The sequence below is a fragment of the Amblyraja radiata genome, chromosome 18 (assembly GCF_010909765.2).
Source record: "Amblyraja radiata isolate CabotCenter1 chromosome 18, sAmbRad1.1.pri, whole genome shotgun sequence".
Classification (NCBI taxonomy): Eukaryota; Metazoa; Chordata; class Chondrichthyes; order Rajiformes; family Rajidae; genus Amblyraja; species Amblyraja radiata.
The window spans coordinates 24,845,212-24,864,647 of record NC_045973.1 but is presented as its reverse complement, the minus strand read 5'-3'; the positions used below and the strand labels follow the sequence as shown (position 1 = coordinate 24,864,647).

Below are 19,436 nucleotides of genomic sequence, written 5' to 3'. Positions count from 1 at the left end.
GCCTGCGTACCCGCCCCCTGCCGGCAGAGCCCGCGAGAGTGCAGAGGGAAATGTCCCTGTGGGCGGGGGAGGGAGGCCCAGGCTGCAGGTCGGTGCAAAGCAAAGATACTAGAGGAGCAAAGACCCTAGCTCCTCTATAGGATCTATGGGTCGGTGCAGGAAGGAAAAGAGGTGAAGTGGCGTGGGGCAGTTGGAGGAGAGATTGAGGGGTTGGGGGAGGAGAGATTAAGGGGTGTGGGGTAGTAGCGGCGGGTGTGGAAGGAAGGAAGGAAGGAAGGGGGTAGTGTTGGGGAAGAGTGGAGGGGTGTTGGGGGAAGAGGGGTTGAGGAGGAGTGGAGTTGAGAGAGGAGTGCAGGGGAGGGGGTGAGTAAGGATGGAGTGGAGGAAGGAGCAGAGTGGGAGGGGAAGAAGAAAAAAGGGTATTTTGACCAGTTTATCCAGTAGCACATTGTTTATTCTTCTATTGAACATTTTATAACAGCACTAAAATCTTAACCATAATATGATAATAGAGTAATATAAATTAAAGCAATTAACATTCCCTTCTTCAAACAACTAAAATTAATGCAATGGAAGTAAATGGTCAAGTAGTGATGCAAGTTCTACGGGAAACAAGATCAGGAAGTGATAGAAATATGAAATGAAACAAGCTGTATGTTAGAATAGCAGCAATATTGGCTCTGGTTGACAGCTTATCAGTACAGTAAGTCAGATACAGCAGTTTATCAGCTAGATACAGAAATGGACAAAGAGGGGAAGTTAACAATATGATTAATGGTAAGCAGGAAGGTAATTGGTAAAGATAAAGGAAATAGATTCAGAGGGAGTGTGATATAAATAATCCCACTTCTACATTTGCAAGTTTCTTGTGAAGTGTATTTGAGAAATTTTAAACCAGTTTCCAATCAGTAGACCTTTAAGCTAGACGTGCCTGTTTCTGAACACTCGTGAAGAATCTAATGGTCATGATCCACACCGGTTATTTTCTTAAGTTAAAATTGTATAACATGAATGATACCTGTTGTCCAATGAGCCCACAGAATATTTGACCAAAGATATGTCTCATTTGTGCCAAGTGCCTGAAAGACCTATCAAGTTGGGTTGGTGGAAATAATGCATTTTTAATTTTAATTAGTGGGGAAAACAGAATCGGAATATAATTATTGTGCTCTCTTTTCAGCAAGAAGACTTCAAAATAAGTTTGCTTCATGGATGAGCCTCCTTTTAGTCAGGTCAGCAATGGTCAATACTGTGAGCTGAAGGAACTAACAAAGAACAGTGAATCAGTGGATACTGGAAGCACATTCTCCCCATCGTTTGAAGCTTTGTCTTCCTTTCAGGCTTTGGATCTTGCAACATCCCAAGCAGATTATCCTCAACTTCCAGATGGCTGGAAAAGAATAGTCAAAGAAAGAAAGACTGGGAGGTCAGCAGGAAAATCAGATGTTTACCTTATAAGGTAAAAGGGATACAATTTTTTTAACTAAATCATACCCACTGACATTATTTTGCAATAATATGATATGGTAAATAAAATGTAAGCATTGAGTTAAACAGCACAGATATGGGTGCTTTGGCCCAACTCATCCAGGCCAACTATGAATCGTCAATACTAATTCCATTTGATCTCATTAGGCCTGTGGGTCTCAATTATTATCGAACACTGAATAGTACAGCATAGGAACTGGCCCTTTGGCCCAGACTGTAAAACATGATGCCAAGTTAATCTCTTCTGCCTGCACGTGATCCAAATCCCTTCATTCCCTGTATATCAATGTGTCTATGTCAAAGCCTCTTAAGCACCATGATTTTATCTGTTTCCACCACCACCCCTGGCCGTGGTTAGCAGGCCTCCACTCTGTGTAAAAACTTGGTCAATTATCTCCTTTAAACTTTTCCCCTAATAGTATACAAAGCCATGGTAACTACATAACAAATTCTGGCGCTAAAACCGTATCATTTATGCACTTGCATTATGTTCCATCTTTTCCCTTTTTTGTGAACAAAGTGGTCTTCCTACAAAGGTTGGGGGCGAGTGGAGGGGTGTTGGGGAAAGAGTGGAGGGGTGATGGGGGAAGAAGAGTTGAGGGTTGAGGAGGAGTGAAGTTGAGGATTGGGCAGGAGTGGAGTTGAGAGTTGTGGCAGGAGTGCTGGGGAGGGGGAGAGTAAGGTTGCAGTTGAGGAAGGAGCAGGGTGGGGGGTGGTGGGGGGGGGGGGGGAGAGCAAAGGGTATTTTGACTAGTTTATCCAGTAGCACATTGTTTATTCTTTTATTGAAAAATTTCTAACGTCACTAAAATCTTAACCACAATATGATAAAAGAGTAATATAAATTAAAGCAATTATAATTCTTTGTTACTTAATGCACTTCTTCAAATTGCTGAAATTAATGCAGTGGAAGTAATTGGTCAAGTAGTGAAGCAAGTTCTACTGGAAACACGATCAGGAAGTTCCTAGATCTAGGCCTTCATCTAGGTCATAAGCTGATTGCAAAATCAAGACCAATGGCAATATTTAAAAATGAGCATGAAGTGTATTATTTTAAAATTCCAACCAAACTTTTGTCTTCAATAATCAAATGACAAATACCTGCATTTGCCAAAAATGGGAAATACCCATAGAAAGTGGTGGATGTATTCAGCAGTCAGGCTGCATCTTCCATACATAACTAAAACTCTGATCTTGTGCTCTTCCGGTTTGCGGGGTTTTTCTATTTGGGCAAAAACAGTACGCAATAGTGCTTTCGCCAGGTTACTTACCGTTCTCCTGTGCTGCGAGTGCAACAAGTTTCATTCCAATCGGTGGTATATTGTAAAAGTTATCAAGGTTTAAAAATCTTAAAAACCACGCGTGCGCAGATTCCTTCAGTCAGCACCAAGCAGATTGGTCTCTTCTCCTATCAGTCAATGCCACGACCAGGATGGCGACGCCTCTTCCTGCCCTACCGGCGGCGGCCTCTCCCACCTCACTCACAAACTCCTCTCTCCCCTCCTCAGAGTAACTTGTCTATCATCTCCCCCTCCATCGGCAGCGGCCGCGGGGGGGTGGGGGTTGCAGTGGAGGCCCTGGTCCCTCATCACTCACCCCTCTCCCCCGCTTGCCCTCTGCGGCAATGGCGGTCCCGTTCCCCCGGGTTCGTCTCCTCCACCGCTGCCGTTGCGGTAACTCAAGTTCACAGCCTTCTCAGAGGAGATCTTATCCACCAGCTCATCGAAATCATGGTGCCCACCCTGGCGAACACTGACTCCATTCCCCCCACCCCCGCGAGCAGGTAGGTAGGCGGGTGGGTATGGCGGGGACGGCTAAGCGGCGGCAGCGGGTGGACACAGTGGGGACGGGCAGCAGCGGGCGATCGGACACGACGGGGACGGGCCAAGCGGAATGGGGGGGATGGAGTCGGTGTTCGTCACGGTGGGCACCACAATTTCAATGAGCTGGTGGAGAAGATCTCCGAGAAGGACGCACACGCACACACACACGCACGTGCACAAGCGCACACACACTGTGGAGGAAGGAACTGGAGATGCTTTTTATGGATGGAGCGAGGGAGTGACTGAGGGTAGGGGAAAGAAGAGGGAGGGAGAGGTGAGGGAGGGACTAGGGAAGAGGAGAGGGGAAAGATCCTGGGGAGGTGAGGAGGGAGAGTGGGGGGGATTGAGGGAGAGGAAGGGGTAGGGAGGGAGCGGGGGAGGTGAGCAGAGTGGGGGAGGAGGGGGAATAGAGGGAGAGGAGGGCAGTGGGGGAGGTCATGAGGGATAGGGGGAGGTGAGTGGGGGATAGAGGGGTAGTGAGGGGAGAGGAGTGAGGGAAGGAGTGACACGGTAGGGGAAAGGAGATGGAGGGAGAGGTGCGGGAGGGATTGGGGAGGGGAGGAGGAGAGGGGAAAGAAGAGGGAGGGTGAAGAGGAGGGGGAGTGAGTGCTGGGGGATGAGGAAATGAGCCGTGCCTGCGCAGTTGGGGGCTATGCGTGAGTGGTGCAATATTGCGTTGGGGGGGGCGGGTGAGTGGTGGAATATTGCATTGGGGAACGGGTTGCGTTGGGGGACCAGGCGTCCCGTGTGACAGGGACCCAACGGGTCCCACTTAGTCTAGTCTTCTATTTTTCTGTCTAACTCCTGTACTTATTGCTATAGGAAATAAAATAGTTTACATTATATTATTACAGAGGAATTAAATGAAGTAAATATTTAGTTTTGGTTGTCATATGGAAAGAAGATGTTTATTTCTTCACATGCAGTAAGATTTTCTAATTTAGTCCTCAAGGGAAACGATTCCGATCTTCAAGGGAAATTGAAAATTACTTTCAGAGGAGCATTGGAGAGGCAAGTTTTTTGAACGCCAAAGATTTTAACTTCACCTTCTGTCGGAGAGGCTACGTTCGGCAAAATAGGCGCTCTAAGCAGGCAACACCCCTTCATAAAAAAACTTCAGAAGATATCGGAAAATTGGCCAGAGATGTTCCACAAGCTCTACCACATGTCTTACAAAATGCTGAGGAAGGGGAAAGACCTGAAACTGAGGCTTATAGCCCTTTGGTCCAAAGACCTCAGGTGAAAGGTAACACCTCAAATCAGGAACCTGAAATAGGTACAAAACAGCCGCACTTGAGCAGACTAAGAAGGAGTTCTAGGAGAGCATCATCTGCAGGAGATGGACAGAAAGAATGTCCATCAGCTGAAGATAAAGAAGCTGAAAGAAGAAAAACAAAAGTAAAAGATGAGGGGAGGACCAGTAGCAGAAAGTGCCATCAGCAAGCAGCGAACAGCAAAATGCAACTTCCAAACCAGCAGCCATTCGAAAACAAGGACATGCTGGAACTGCAATCACTCCAAGGTGGTGAGCATGTCCCTGATATTTTTGAGTTTAACTTTCAAACACCGCTCAGTGAGGAGATTGATGTGGATATCTCCATATTGTCTGCAGCATCTGAAGAAAAATTAGGTATGAGTCATACACAAGGCAGCCACCCGAATTCGGACAAAAGCACAAGAACACCTGATGAGGATAGACTTGTATTACTGAAAACACAAGGTATTTAAAAGATAAGAAAGTGTTTGTTATTGCTACAGCGAATTCTCCTGTTTTCATTTTTTATCTTCTTCATAAACTTTAAAATTTTCTGTAGACACAAGTTCTCTGTAGATGATGGTTAATACACAAAAGGACACAAAGTGCTGGAGTAACTCAGCGGCTCTGGCAGCATCTCTGGAGAACATGGATTGATGACGTCGGGATCCTCCTTCAGATTGATTCAGTCTGTTGAGTTACTCCTTCACTTTGTGTTGTTTTACATTAAAACTAGACGCAAATGCCACTGGTCTGCACCAGCGAGCCCTTCTTTACCAGTTGAAGCGGTGTTGTTACAGTTCACGTTGTAGTCCCTGTCACCAGCACTTTCTTTGAGCTGCAGCCATATACAGGACTCGCTGTGTTGCCATGGGGCTCCCTACCCTCTCAACCGTTGCTTTGTTTGCTCCCTGTTCCACTGCCTCCTCCTCCTCCTCCTCCTCCTCTCCCGCAGTCACCAACATCTCCCGAGGTGGAGTATGTCAGCATCTCCAAGGGAGAAGGAGGAGGGTGGCGTTGGCGGGTCCGTCCACTGTAACCGAAATCCATTATAACGGTATTCATTAAAACAATGGTTTACTATAGATGAGTAGATGATGTTTCCCCAGCTGAAGTATACAGAATCAGGGAGTCATTGTCTCAGAATAATGGGTGGAGGTCAGCTAGGTTGTGGGAGATCCATTCAGGATAGATTTAGTTTAGTTTAGAGATACAGTGTGGAAACAGGTCCTTCAGCCACCGAGTACATGCGGCCAACAATCACCCATACACTGGTTCCATCCTGCACACAAGAAACAATTTACAAAAGCCAATTAACCTACAAATCTGCATGTCACAGAGAGAGTGTACAAACTCCATACAGACAGCACCCGTAGTCTGGATCGACCCCTAGTCCCTGGCGCTGTAGGCAGCAACTTTACCGCTGAGGTAGAAGGGCTGTAGAGGCTCAATTGCTGAGTATTTTGAAGACATGGCTGAAGATGATTGATAAGGGTAGGATGTTGTTTACATTGACTTTAGTAAATGATTTGACAAGGGCCCTCATGGTAGGCTGATCCAAAATTGATTTGGCTATAAGAAACAGAAGAGTAGTGGTAGAGGGATGTTTCTTTGATGGGTACTCATCGAATTATTGAATTATCATTTAAAACATAACATTTGCTTGCTATTTGGAAGTGCAGATATTCACATGCTGTCTTCAAGTACCAGAAATGTATTTGCTTCTCGGATTCTATTATTTTTTGTGAACAGTGAACAGTGAGCCCTCTCCAAAGAAAAAGCTAGAGCGGAGGAAGACCAGCCCATACTTTTCCAGGAATTATGCCAAAGAAGGTATGTACACCATTATATAGTTGAGTGTTTGATCTGTGATGTTGAATGAGACTGACCAATCATGTGAACTATATTTTTGTGTATTTTTATTTTTCATAGCGCCCAGCCCACCACGTCGCAAAGCTTTTGTCAAGTGGACTCCACCGCGATCACCCTTTAAACTTATTCAGGAGACACTCTTTCACGATCCTTGGAAGCTTCTTGTTGCCACCATTTTTCTTAACAAAACCACAGGTGAGTTGGTCTGTGTTGAAGGAGTGACATAAGAGAATGAGGTGTTGGCAACAAGGTATTCAAACTTGGATTGTTTAGCTACTGTTGAACATGTTTCCAGAGATAAATTTATTAACATTAATTAAAATTAATTGTTCTGAGCTTTGCCACTAACATGAATGCTTTGATATCTTTGAGCTGACGAAGGTTTCTGTTTCCTGTTGCCATACTGCATTCACCATGAGAGTTTGGTTCTTTCCTCAACAGAAGTTGAGGAAGCTGGGTTACCAGTAAGGTCCCAGCATTGATCTTATGGCAACTCATTACTTACAGCTTGCCAATTTAAAAAATATTCATTTATCTCGACTGTTCTCTGCTAGTTAGCTTCTCTTGTATCTGTGCTATTAAATGACTCACCAATGAGATGAGGTTATTTGTGCAGTAATCTTTCATGTGATCTAAATAATGTATTTTTGGTATTCCATCTATGCTACATTTACAGGTGGTTCTATGTCACCTTATTCATTACATCACTGAATGAAAATCAGAAAACTGCAGAAACTGAATTGAAAATGCAGATTAAGAGTGCCCAACCTGTGCCCAACACTTTCCACAAGTGCTGCCTGACCTGCTGAGCGTTCAAGCATTTTCTGTTTTTATATCTGTTCATTACATCACTCATCCTTGGTATCACTTAACAGACAGCAGAACCCTTAGACAACAAAGAAACTGTTGATGTTTGAAAACTGAAATTGAACAAAAAAACGTCAGAAATATTCAGCAGGTCATGCAGTGTCTATGGAGAGATAAATAGTTGATGTTTCACATCCAGTCATTTGTTTCCTGTCTGCCAACCAATTTTCTATCCATGTCAGTACCCTACCCCCAATACCATGTGTTCTAATGTTGCCCACTAATTGCCTATGTGGGACCTTATCAAATGCTTTCTGAAAGTCCAGATATACTACATCCACTGGCTCTCCCTTATCCATTTTCCTAGTTACATCCTAATAAAATTCCAGAAGATTAGTCAAGCATAATTTCCCCTTGGTAAATCCATGCTGACTCGGACCGATCTTGTTACTGCTATCCAAATGTGCCGTTATTTCATCTTTTATAATTGATTCCAGCATCTTCCCCACCACCGATGTCAGGCTAACTGGTCTATAATTCCCTGTTTTCTCTCTCCCACCTTTCTTAAAAAATGGGATAATATTAGCTAGGCTCCAATCCACAGGAACTGATCCTGAATCTATAGAACATTGGAAAATGATCACCGATGCATCCACGATTTCTAGAGCCACTTACTTAAGTACTCTGGGGTGCAGACCATCAGGCCCTGGGAATTTGTCAGCCTTCAGTCCCATCAGTCTACCCAACACCATTTCCTGCTTAATGTGAATTTCCTTCAGTTCCTCCGTCACTCTAGATCCTCTGGCCACTAGTACATCAGGGAGATTGTTTGTGTCCTCCTTAGTGAAGACGAATCCAAAGTACATGTTCAACTCGTCTACCATTACCTTGTTCCCCATAATAAATTCACCTGTTTTAGTCTTCAAGGGTCCAACTTTGGTCTTAACTAATTTTTTCCTCTTCACATACCTAAAGAAGCTTTTATTATCCTCGTTTATATTCTTGGCTAGCTTACCTTAGTACCTCATCTTTTCCCCCCGTATTGCTGGAGGACAAATTGTTTCTATGTACCCTGCGGAAAATATTAGATATTTATGGAAGCATTTAGATCGTATTCCATAGCCTATATTTTGATCATCACAATTGTGACGGTGTTAATGTGAAATTAGTCTGATATTGGCCTTTTCCTTGAACCAGGTAGAAAAGCCATTCCTGTGCTGTGGGATTTCCTGGAGAGATACCCTTCTGCTGAAATAGCGCAAGCTGCTGACTGGAAGGAAGTAGCAGCATTGCTGAAGCCACTCGGCCTAAATGAGTTGAGAGCAAAGGCCATCATTAAGTTTTCTGGTACTATTTCTCTACTCCTATTCAATCGGCTTACACTGATGCTAAGTTAAGATGTTCAGTCCATTTGTTAAATTATTGCTGTGCATTCTTTGACACAATGAATATAGCTATCAACAGCACAGGCCTAACCCTATCAAACCTTTGTGTCTTTTGCTGGCTGTTTGAAAGATAAACTCTTTCCCACTTTTTTATTGGAATTGAAAGGTAGAACAGAGGAATTCATGGTTGAAGAGCTAGTGCAGGTGGCAGGGATTCAGATTCTTGGACCACTGGGATCTCCTGGGGCAGAGAAGACCTCTACAAGAGGGTCAGGTTGCACCTGAACAGGTGGAGAACCAATATAGACACAAAGTGCTGGAGTAACTCAGCAGGACAGGCAACATCTCTGGAGAGTGGGAATGGGTGACGTTTCGGGTTGAGACCCTTCTTCGGAACCAATATTCTGGCAGGCGGGTTTGCTAATGTAAGAACATCACTGCAGTAGTCCGAGACGACATTACTGATGGTTCGACTCAGAAAGAAACGGGATGAGCACCTTGTTTGGAGTATATTTGGGCCGCCAACGGGAATTATAGTAACAAAATATGCCAGGAGATTACAGACAGCTTTAAGCCCAATAAAGCTGTTATAGCAGGAGATTTTAACTTTCACAACATAGATTGACAAATGATGCAGCAGGATATAGATCAGTTGGAAATATGAGCGGAGAAATGGCACATGGCCTTTAACCCAAGCAACTGTGAGCTGTTGCATTTTGGAATGTCAAATGCAAGAGGAAATTATACAGTAAATGGCAGGACCCCTTGAGCATTCATGTATAGATAGGGTGGTGAAGAAGGCTTTTGGCACATTGGCCTTCATTAGTCAGGGAACCGAGTATAGAAGTTGGGACGCTGTTAGATGTACAAGATGTTGGTGAGGCCACACTTGGAATATTGTGTTCGGTTTTGGTCAGCCTACTATAGGAAAGATGCCATTAAGCTGGAAAGGGTGCAGAGAAGATATATGAAGATGTTATCAGAACTTGAGGGCCTGAGCTACAGGAAGCGTTTGGGCAGGTTAGAACTTTATTCTTTGGAATGCATGAGGCTGAGGGGTGATGAAAAACAACCATGAGGGGAATAGATACAGTGAGATGTATACAATCATGAGGGGAATAGATAGTGAACACACAGTCTTTCCCCAGGGTAAGGGAATCAAGAACGCGAGGGTAAGATTTAAGGTTAAATGGGAAAGATTTAATAGGAACCTGAGGAACAATATTTAAGCAATATTTTATGGTATATGGAATGTGCTGCCAGAGGAAGTTGTTAAGGCAGGTACTATAACAACATTTAAAAGACATTTGGTTGGGTACACAAAAACAAAATGTTTAGAGGGATATGGACTAAACACGAGTAAATGGAACTATCTTAGATGTGTTATCTTGGTTGGCTTGGAAATGTTTGGCCAACGGGTTTCTGGGCTGTATGACTCTGTGAGTGTTGCAAAATGAACCTTCGTAATTAACTGATATAGAATAGAGGAACATAGGGGCAAGAATAAAATCAAATTCAAGCCAGAGTAGAGGAAAACTATTTAACTCGGGTTGAAGGACCATGACATTCACTGAAAAAAACTGCTTGGATTTATGAATAAGTCTGAAAGGTGGCTGAAGGGCTATTGCATGTTCAGAACAGAATAACACTAAGTGATATTGTTGGTTGGTCCATCCAAATGTTTTAGATTCCTTGTCATTCTTTGTAGATGGGGTAAGGCATTTGGGTCAGGTAGTCCAGGGTGGTCAAATTAAGAGATTATTAGATCTTTGTGCTGTGGTCTTTGACCTGGTTAAATAAATAATCTGCATACACACACAAGCACCAGTGCCTCTAAATTTTGACCTATGCCTCTGCTTCTGGCCTTGTGGATTATATCCATTTGGGGGGCAAATCCTCACTCTGTTGATGAACACAATTCTGTGGATACGGATTCCTAAAAGCTTTGATATGGTGTATTTTGTATGTGGTCAAAACAAGAGTGTTACAATTTATTCTATTAACGTGGGTGATATTTATAATGTTTTTATGTTGCCTGAAATAGATCAGTTCCTTACCAAACAGTGGAGGTACCCAATTGAACTACATGGAATTGGAAAGTATGGAAATGATTCCTACAGGATTTTTTGTGTCAAAGAATGGAAGAAGGTAAGAGTTAAAACAAATATTTCATCTATGAATAAGATTCAAATTGTGCAGGGGTTTGATGAGTAAAGACTATATATATATATATATATATATATATATATATATATACACACACATATCGATAACATATGTATATATTTACAACACAGAAGCAGGACAAACAGTTTATTCTTCCTACCACTCCTCATTTTGACTCATCAGCATCATTTTCTTATTGTTTTTTTTTCACTAAGGAGGACACAAACAATCTTCCTGATATAGTAGTGGCCAGAGGATCTGGGGTGACGGAGGAACTGAAGGAAATCCACATTAGGCAGGAAATGGTGCTGGATAGCATGATGGGACTGAAGGCTGATAAATCCCCAGAGCCTGATGGTCTGTATCCCAGGGTACTTAAGGAAGTGGCTCTGGAAATCGTGGATGCATTGGTGATAATTTTCCAATGTTCTATAGACTCAGGATCAATTCCTGTGGATTGGAGGGTAGCTAATGTTATCCCACTTTTTAAGAAAGGAGAAAACAGGGAATTCTAGACCAGTTAGCCTGACATCGGTGGTGGAGAAGATGCTGGAGTCAATTATAAAAGATGAGATAGCCGAACATTTGGATAGCAGTAACAGGATTGGTCCGAGTCAGCATGGATTTACGAAGGGGAATGGAAGGCAATGTAGGTCTATGTAATTGTCAAGTTGCACAAAACCTGTACATGCAAGAGATTAAGGTGGGGAAACTATTGCACCAGAGCACCCCACCCTCTCAGCCGCAGAGGTCAAGGTTCAGTGGCACGCTGTGGAGTTAAGATTGGTAACCACTGTGGCTGCCATGGGTGCAGGTCGTCTTCTGTGCTCAGCCCTCTGCACTCCATGGTGCTCTGCTAGATCGACTTCCCGATCATTGAATCACCCTGTTGCTTTCCTCTACCCATCCTGCCAAAACGCTTTTTGCATGTTAGCAAGGCAAGCAAGTCTCCATCTCACCAAGGGTTTGAGATCCATTGGCTACCCTTGCGGGTGGCCTGCAAACCCTTCCGGCCCGTGTGCGGTACAAGTCCGCCTCACCTCCTTTCATTGGAGAAGAAACCTGGGAAGGAAATGGGGAAATAACCGGCAGCCTGAAAGGCAGGGAGGGTGACAAGATAGGTGAGCTAAACGACAAACGCCGCGGGGAGACCGCAGTGGGAACAATAGGCGGCAGTGGGGACGCTTGACCGACTGTGGGAGGGTGGACGTAACGCAAGATACCAGGAGTAGGAGTCTCAGAACGAGGTTCCTTCACCGGAAGGATATGTTGACGGTTGCGTCTGTAGATGGCTCCGTCCTCTCCGACCAGATAAGAGCATGGCTCTTTGGCAGGGCCGTAGATGTGTCCCAGACATGCATAGCCCTTGTTTATCTGGAGACGGACCACTTGTCCACTGGCTTGCTGGACTTGTCGAAGAAGCGTTTCTGCGTGTCACATTTGGATTGTAGTTGCTTCTGAACTGCAGTCGGGGAACAAACTTGTGGCTGCAAAAGCTGTTGGGACACAGGCAGAGGAGCACGGGTTTGGCGAGACATCAGTCGTTGGGCTGGAGAACCCAGTATGGGATCCCGCGCAATATTCCTTAGGTTGAGCAAGCCCAGGTATACGTCTGATTTGGCAAGGTATGACCGCTCCATGAGTTGTTTTGCACTCCGTACCGTGCGTTCGGCGAGTCCGTTGGACTGTGGGAATTCGGGGCTGCTGGTAATATGTTGAAAGTCCCATCGTTGTGCAAAGTTTTTAAAAGCTTGGCTGGTGAACTGTCTGCCGTTGTCGGACTGGATACGTGCAGGGGCGCCGTGCACGGAGAGGTGGTGCTGCAACTTTTTGATTACTGCTTCAGAATTAGTGGTTTGAAGTAAGTCGATTTCAAACCAGCCAGAGTAAGAGTCTACAAGAACCAGATAGTGTTTCCCATGCCATTCGAAGATGTCGGTGGCTAACGTGGACCACGGGAGAGGGGGTACTGGGTGCGGCAGTAGAGGCTGCTTTTGCTGATGTGGCGTCAGGCTTTTACAGACGGCACAGACTTAGTTTTTTTCTCGTATGTATTTGGTCATTCCAGGCCAGTAAAACATGCTTTACGCCCTTTGGAGGGTTGCCAAGCTCATCGTTAAACTGTTCTTTATATTGAGAGAGTAGCTGTTGTGTAGGCCCGTCAGTGAGACAGAGTTTATGGACCATGCGCCCAAAGTAAACCAGGCCTAGATCATGGCATGCATTGTTACCGAGCAAAGTCTCTGAATCTCCCTTAATAATATAAAACGGTACGGTATGGGTCTGTTTGCTGATTGTGCACTTTAAATCAGCTTGTCCAAGTGGGTGTAGTACTTCTCCCCCGTAAGCCCGAAGCATTGCGGAGGCCTTATCAATATGTTCAGCATTACGGATTTTTTAAAACTCTCTTAATGAGATGATGTTGCATTTGGCGCCGGTATCTATCGTTGCGATCAAAGGCCTGTTATTCACAAACATGGTTACCTCAGGGTCAAGTTGCTTGTTAGACAAAGGGAGGAGAGCGTGGATGGCAAAACTGGTATCTGTACTCTCTGAGAGCGGTGCGGGGATTGCGAGTCAGGCTCTTGGAAGTCATTATCAGTAAACTCATGTGAAAGCAGGTGCAGGCTCGTCCTTGAAGCTACAGGAGTCACACAGGAATGGCAGCACCGAGCAAAGTGGTTTAATTTCTTGCAGAAATTACAGGTTTTCCCATAGGCAGCACAGAATTGACGACCCGTAGCATGGATATAGTTGCAATTTTGACAATGAACTGCAGACCCAGCGCGGGGGTTGCGAGGGGAGAGGTCTGTAAGATTAACACTATGCTGCGAACGTTGACTGAAGGGCACAGAGTCAGTATGGGGAAACGTTATCTCAGAAATACGACAGGCACGCTCTGCTTGTTCTAGGGTTAAATCAGTTTTGCGAAGGAGCTCACCTCGTAGCTTGCTGTGAAGCATTCCTCCCACAAGCTTATCCCAGGTGTGTTCATCCCGTAAATCACGAAAGCGACAGCGTGCAGCTATGTGCTTCAATGGGGTAGCACAGAGCAAAAGTGAAGTTGTCAGCACAATTCATTGCTTTAGGTCCCGCCAAATTAAACAGTACAGAGGCACACAACTCGGGGGGGGGGGGGTCAGTTTGATGAACGATGCGAGCATAATGAGTGTAGTCACGCTCGAAAAGACGCCAGTGTTCAGCAATGTCAGAATCAAAAATCAGAGGACTTGGACGGCGACATGAGTTTGCCATGATTGAGATAAAAAACACACAAAATAATCAGAAGAAAATAAAACCCGATAAACATGAGCGGAGTGGACAAGATTCACTCTCTGACACCATGTAATGATCGACTAGAACATACATCAAGATACGACACATATTTATTAAATCTACATACAACAAGGATCTGCAGTTATCACATCTCCGTGCTGCTAATCATTCTAACTAGCGTAAGTAAGCTCTTGATAATATTGATATAATTGATATAATTTATTTGCCACACAACCAAGGTCGGTGGTATTTGGGTTGCCAGCAGCGGTACAGTAATAAAGAACACAACCACAATAAAAATGTTACACAAACATCCACCACAGCATTCATCACTGTGGTGGAAGGCACAGAGCTTGGCCAGTCCTCCTCCATTTTCCCCCGTGGTCGGGACCTCCACCCTCCACAGCCGTTGCTGTGGGCGTCCAGATGGTAAGGGACAAAGTCAAAGTCAAGGTGAGTCCAGGATCGGCTCTTCCTAACCAGAGACCGCGGCTTCAGGCTGGTGTAGGCCGCAGGCCGGCGGTCAAAGTTTTAAAGTACCTGCCGTGCCGCCGCCGGAAGCACCGCAGTCTGCAGGGCCGGCGGTCGAAGCTCCCCTCCAGGGGAGATGATAAGTCCATACCGCACCCGCGGTAGAAGATGGCCGCGGGCCGGCGGTGGAAGCTTCTTCTTCCACCCGGGTCCCCAACGTGAGATCCCGGGCTGTAGACGCCGCACCAGCTGGAGTTCTGCAGACTGCGGCTTCAGGCTGCCGGCTGCCGCGGGCCAGCGTAACGGAGCGCTCCCCTCCAGCGATATGAAGTACATAGTAAGCGGAGTTACTACTAACAAACACTATAATTGGGTAGTATTAAATAGCCAATCTACACACTGGGATCCCAGCACTGAGCCATGTTGTACAGCACCTCCCACGTTTCCAAATACAATTTAATCTTATCTCTCTGTTTTCCTCTTCATTGAACTTTCCAAACACTTACATTTATTGAATATTTGTCCATATATTAAGACTTCAGCCAGTTCCGTAAAGATTGAATGAGCTGCAAAATGCTACTCCAGACCTGTCTGAAAATGGCTCTGACAAGGTGCATGATGCGTAGCTTCAGTGTTTCGCTTTATATACAGGGGGAAGCCGCTGGACCCCTGCATGGACAACAAGAGGATTTTTTTTAAATGCCTCAGTGTATAGGTTGGGAGATTGGGACTACACACTTAGCTTATGTTCAGGGTAATTTGATTCCATGAAGGAGGCTGAAAGTTGCTGTTCCTCTGTCGGATGTGAATCAGTAGGCAGTCAGTTTGGTGAATTGTGGGGAAGTTCTGATTATGAGCCTCGTCTATCCTCACCAATATTTTCCATCTTTACTTTTCAGGTACAACCCCAAGATCATAAATTGAACAAATACTGGCAATGGCTTTGGGAAAATCAAGAGATGCTAGCCCTTTAGTAGAGAGGGGCTTCTCTGACAATGCGGTGTTTGCAGCAGCGGTGTGTGATCTTGAAATGTGTGCTGTTGTAATTACTCCAAAATGAAGTATGATCTGTGGGGTAGTCTGGATATGAAACAAATCACACGTCTCCCCATTTATTCAATTATCACCACATTAGAGAAGATGGAACTTCACTCTATGTGAAGTTGGATAAAGATATTGCAGGATGGAGTACAAGTCTGAGCATGTTACTTGCCTGCAGATTTAAATGTTCCAAGTGAGATATATTTTTAAATGTGCTACAATTAGATCCAATGACCCACTGACCAAAAGGAAAGGAATGAATTGTTTCTGATTATCTTTGGGCTACATAAAATAATCAGCATTGGATGAATATTAGTGGGAGATATATTATCAACAGACAGTATTGAACTCTCAGCAAACCACCATTTTCTCAATCAAGTCAGCTATTGCGATGGAGCCTATGCTCCATCAACCTTGGCCTTGAATGGATAACTAAACATCCAGATCTGTCAACTCCCTCTTGCAACACTCCATCTCTTCTCATAAGATATTTCCCTTGTACCAAAAACCAGTCTGGAAAATGAACACAGCATCAACCCTAACGCTGCTGCATTCCTTTCTTATGTTCAAAGATCAAAACTGTATACAATACTCCAAAATTTAAACCAGAAAATACTGGAGATACACAGCAGGTGAGGGCAGTGTCCGTGGAAGTCAATGCTTCAGATGGGTGTTGTAACAAGGAACTGCAGATGCCGATTAATACACAAAAGGACACAAAGTGCTGAGTTACTGCAGTACTTTGTGCATTCAGGAGGATGGCTCTCATTAGAATTGGAAAAAAATTAGAAACCAATCATTTAAACTGGGGAGGAATCAAAGGAGTGTTGACAGGATGGAGATGGGGTAGCACAGTGGCACAGCAGTAGAGTTACTTCCTCACAGCATGAGAGACCCTGGTTTGATCCTGACTAAAGATGCTGTCTCTGCGGAGTTTATACGTTCTCCCAGTGACTGCATGTATTTTCTCCGGGTGCTCTGGTTTACTCCCACATTCCAAAGATGTGCGGGTTTGTAAGTTAATTTGCTTTGTACTTTGCCCCATGTGTGTTTTTAGTTTAGAGAAACAGCATAGAAACAGGCCCTTCGGCCCACCGAGTCTACACTGAACGACACCCGTTCACTAGTTCCATCCTACACTCTAGGGACAATTTACAGAAGCGAATTAACCGACAAACCTGCATGTCTTTGGACCTGGAGAAAACCCACACAGTCACAGGGAGAATGTACAAACTCCAAACCGACAGTACCCGTAGTCAAGATCGTACCCGAATCTCTGCCGATGCAAGACAGCAACTCTACCCCTGTGCCACTGTGCTGTGTGCAGAATGTGATAGTGAGATAACATAGAACTAGTGTATGGGTGATCGATGGTCGGCATGGACTCGGTGGGTCAAAGGGCTGTGCCACTAAACTAAACAAAGCGAAGATGAAGACGTCAAATGAAAATAGGATGAGATGGGCAGTAAAATATAATGCTGGAATAGTAAGATGCCAGCTAAATGTTGCAGTTTGATAATTGAACAGTTATTACTTCTCTATATATTGGTGGTTTAAAAGATGAATGATACCCAGAACATTTTAAGGAAATTTAAAACTGAGCCCAAAATTGCTCACAGGGTATCAGGTTATACATATAAATCAAATTAAATACACAGTATTCTCTTTGGACGTTAAATTACATATTTTATCTACATATGAGGAAATGTCTCAATAGGTGCCACTTGTCTTTCATCATCTTCGTCCCAACTAATTGTATAGCTTTATAACTTGTTAACCAAATGAGGATAGTGGAAGCAAATACCCTAAGTTTAACTTTTTGACACCAATTATATCCAGAGGAGGAAGTCATAAAAGACCAGGAGAGAAGTCTGACTTTCTCACAATCAGATGTCGTGCTGTTTACCAGTATTGGTAAAGGTCTCTCTTCATCTCTTGTGGCTAGATTAAATTATCTTTTCTTTTGCATAGTTAGGGAATTCGAGGAACATCATGTGCGTATGATATAGTGATACTCGGAATACTCTTCCCACCCACATAGTGACAATATATTTTTTATCATAGACATTTTATAAAAAGGAAAGTCGACAATTGTGAGAATTGCAGGCAAATACTGGAATTCCACTCACAATACCACCTGCAAAGACTGAGGTTCTATGCTCACAAAGAACAGTCATGAATTAGGTTGTGAAACATTGTAATTATGCCTGTGCTGAATTTGTCATTATGTAGAGTAAAAATGTGTGTTTTTAATTTTTATATTTGTTCAAGTGTTGAATAAAACAAAGAGTGGACATTAATTTGTTAATTGTTCACAAGTTGAGTTCCTGATGGCCTCGTTGATTTAATTAACTTCACCACTAACTTCCACCCACGTTTTGTGTTGAGACCAATCTTCAGACTGATTGTGGCAGGGAGGGGTGGGGGGAGGAAAGAAAGTTGGAAGAGAGGAAGGGCAGACAAAGCCTTGCTAGTAATAGGTGGATAGAGTGGGGGGAGGCAGCGGGTTGATAGGCAGAGGGTTGGACAAAGGCCAGGGATGTAAAGACAGTTGTGAGACAAAGTCGTTGAACAGTTGTGAATTATGAAGCTAGAGGGAGGAATGGAGGTGGAAGGGGAGAGGAAGGGAAGAAATAGGTATGACCGGGTGCGGGTGGGGGGGAGCAGGGTAGGGGTCTTGGTAGTAACATAAAACTGGAGAATTTAGTGTTCATAACGTTGGGTTGTAAGCACCCATGCAGAATATGTGATGTAAATCAAGGGCAAATTAGGATTGAACAATAAATGCTGACCTTGCCAGATGCCCAGAACATATATAAATTTAGTCAGATATACATCTATTAGTTCCACTCCCCTACGGTTTCTGTTACTTTACAGCACAAAAGATGGTAATTTGGTCTCAGAGTCTTCAAAAATCTAATACCTTTTTAAGATAACTTTTTTAGATACTCACAATCAAATTATTATTGATTAGAACTTATTGACTCGACTATCAGTTCTGATATTATTCTTGTAAACCTTGTTTGCACTTCTCCAGTGCCTTTGTGTTCCTTTCTGGTGGTGGAGGCAGATACGATAATGGCATTAAAGAAACTTTCATATAGATATTCTGGGAATAAAAGGGTATCGATTATGTGTAGGCAGATGAGATGAGTTTATTTTGGCATTATTTTCATCACAGACATTGTGGGCCAAAGGGCTTGTTCCTTTACTGTACTTTTCTGTTATCTGGTGGGAAAATCAAAACACAAGAGAGCACACGTGTAAAGTGAAAGGACAAAGTTTTAAAGGAGATCATATGGTTAAGTGATTTACATATTGATATTTAGTGCATGATGCCGAGCAGGTGGTGGAATCGGATAAATTATTCAGTTTAAGAAACATCTAAGTAAGCAAGACAGAAACAGTCCAATTTCAGAAAAATGGGAATGCTGCAGATGGGCAAAAAGGTTGGCACTAACGTGCTGTGTTACAATGACATTACCTGGCTCCACACAAAGATTATCCCTTTGGTTCCTAAGGGAATCCATTCTTTCCCTGGCTATCCTCTTGGCTGTGATACATTTACTCTAGGACTGATATAGTGTTATGGTCAGTGTTTTTACCTGGCAAATGCGTTTGGATCTGTGCCACATAGTTTCATTTGTGGAGCTTTTGGAGGATCGATAGTAAATTTAGTGAGTTTGGGCTATTCCCTGGGTTGATGTGGCCATTGACAGTATATGAGGTGCCAATTTCTAAGGTGGAAAGGTTAGAGAGATTGGTTAGTTCATATATTAGGAAATGGTTACGAGTTCCACAGTGTCAGTAATGTGGCTTTATATGGGAAAGGTATTCTCTATTTACCATTGT

The 19,436-nt window shown here is 43.8% G+C and overlaps 1 protein-coding gene across 4 annotated transcripts; it reads left to right on the top strand.

Annotated features, from left to right (window-relative positions):
- Window positions 1–3: 3 nt before the first annotated feature.
- Window positions 4–17,884, top strand: mbd4 (methyl-CpG binding domain 4, DNA glycosylase). 4 transcript variants are annotated; one of them, XM_033036881.1, is made up of 8 exons: window positions 4–88; window positions 1,181–1,459; window positions 4,256–5,031; window positions 6,319–6,399; window positions 6,499–6,633; window positions 8,443–8,592; window positions 10,675–10,778; window positions 15,443–17,884. In XM_033036881.1, exons 2-8 carry the CDS (start codon window positions 1,209–1,211, stop codon window positions 15,515–15,517), a joined length of 1,572 nt encoding a protein of 523 aa, XP_032892772.1. In that variant the 5' UTR covers window positions 4–88; window positions 1,181–1,208; the 3' UTR covers window positions 15,518–17,884. The 4 variants fall into 4 exon arrangements, with proteins under 4 accessions (XP_032892772.1, XP_032892771.1, XP_032892774.1 ...); XM_033036880.1 differs by having other exon boundaries at window positions 75–202; window positions 1,176–1,459; XM_033036882.1 differs by lacking the exon at window positions 4–88 and adding an exon at window positions 565–777.
- Window positions 17,885–19,436: the final 1,552 nt, after the last annotated feature.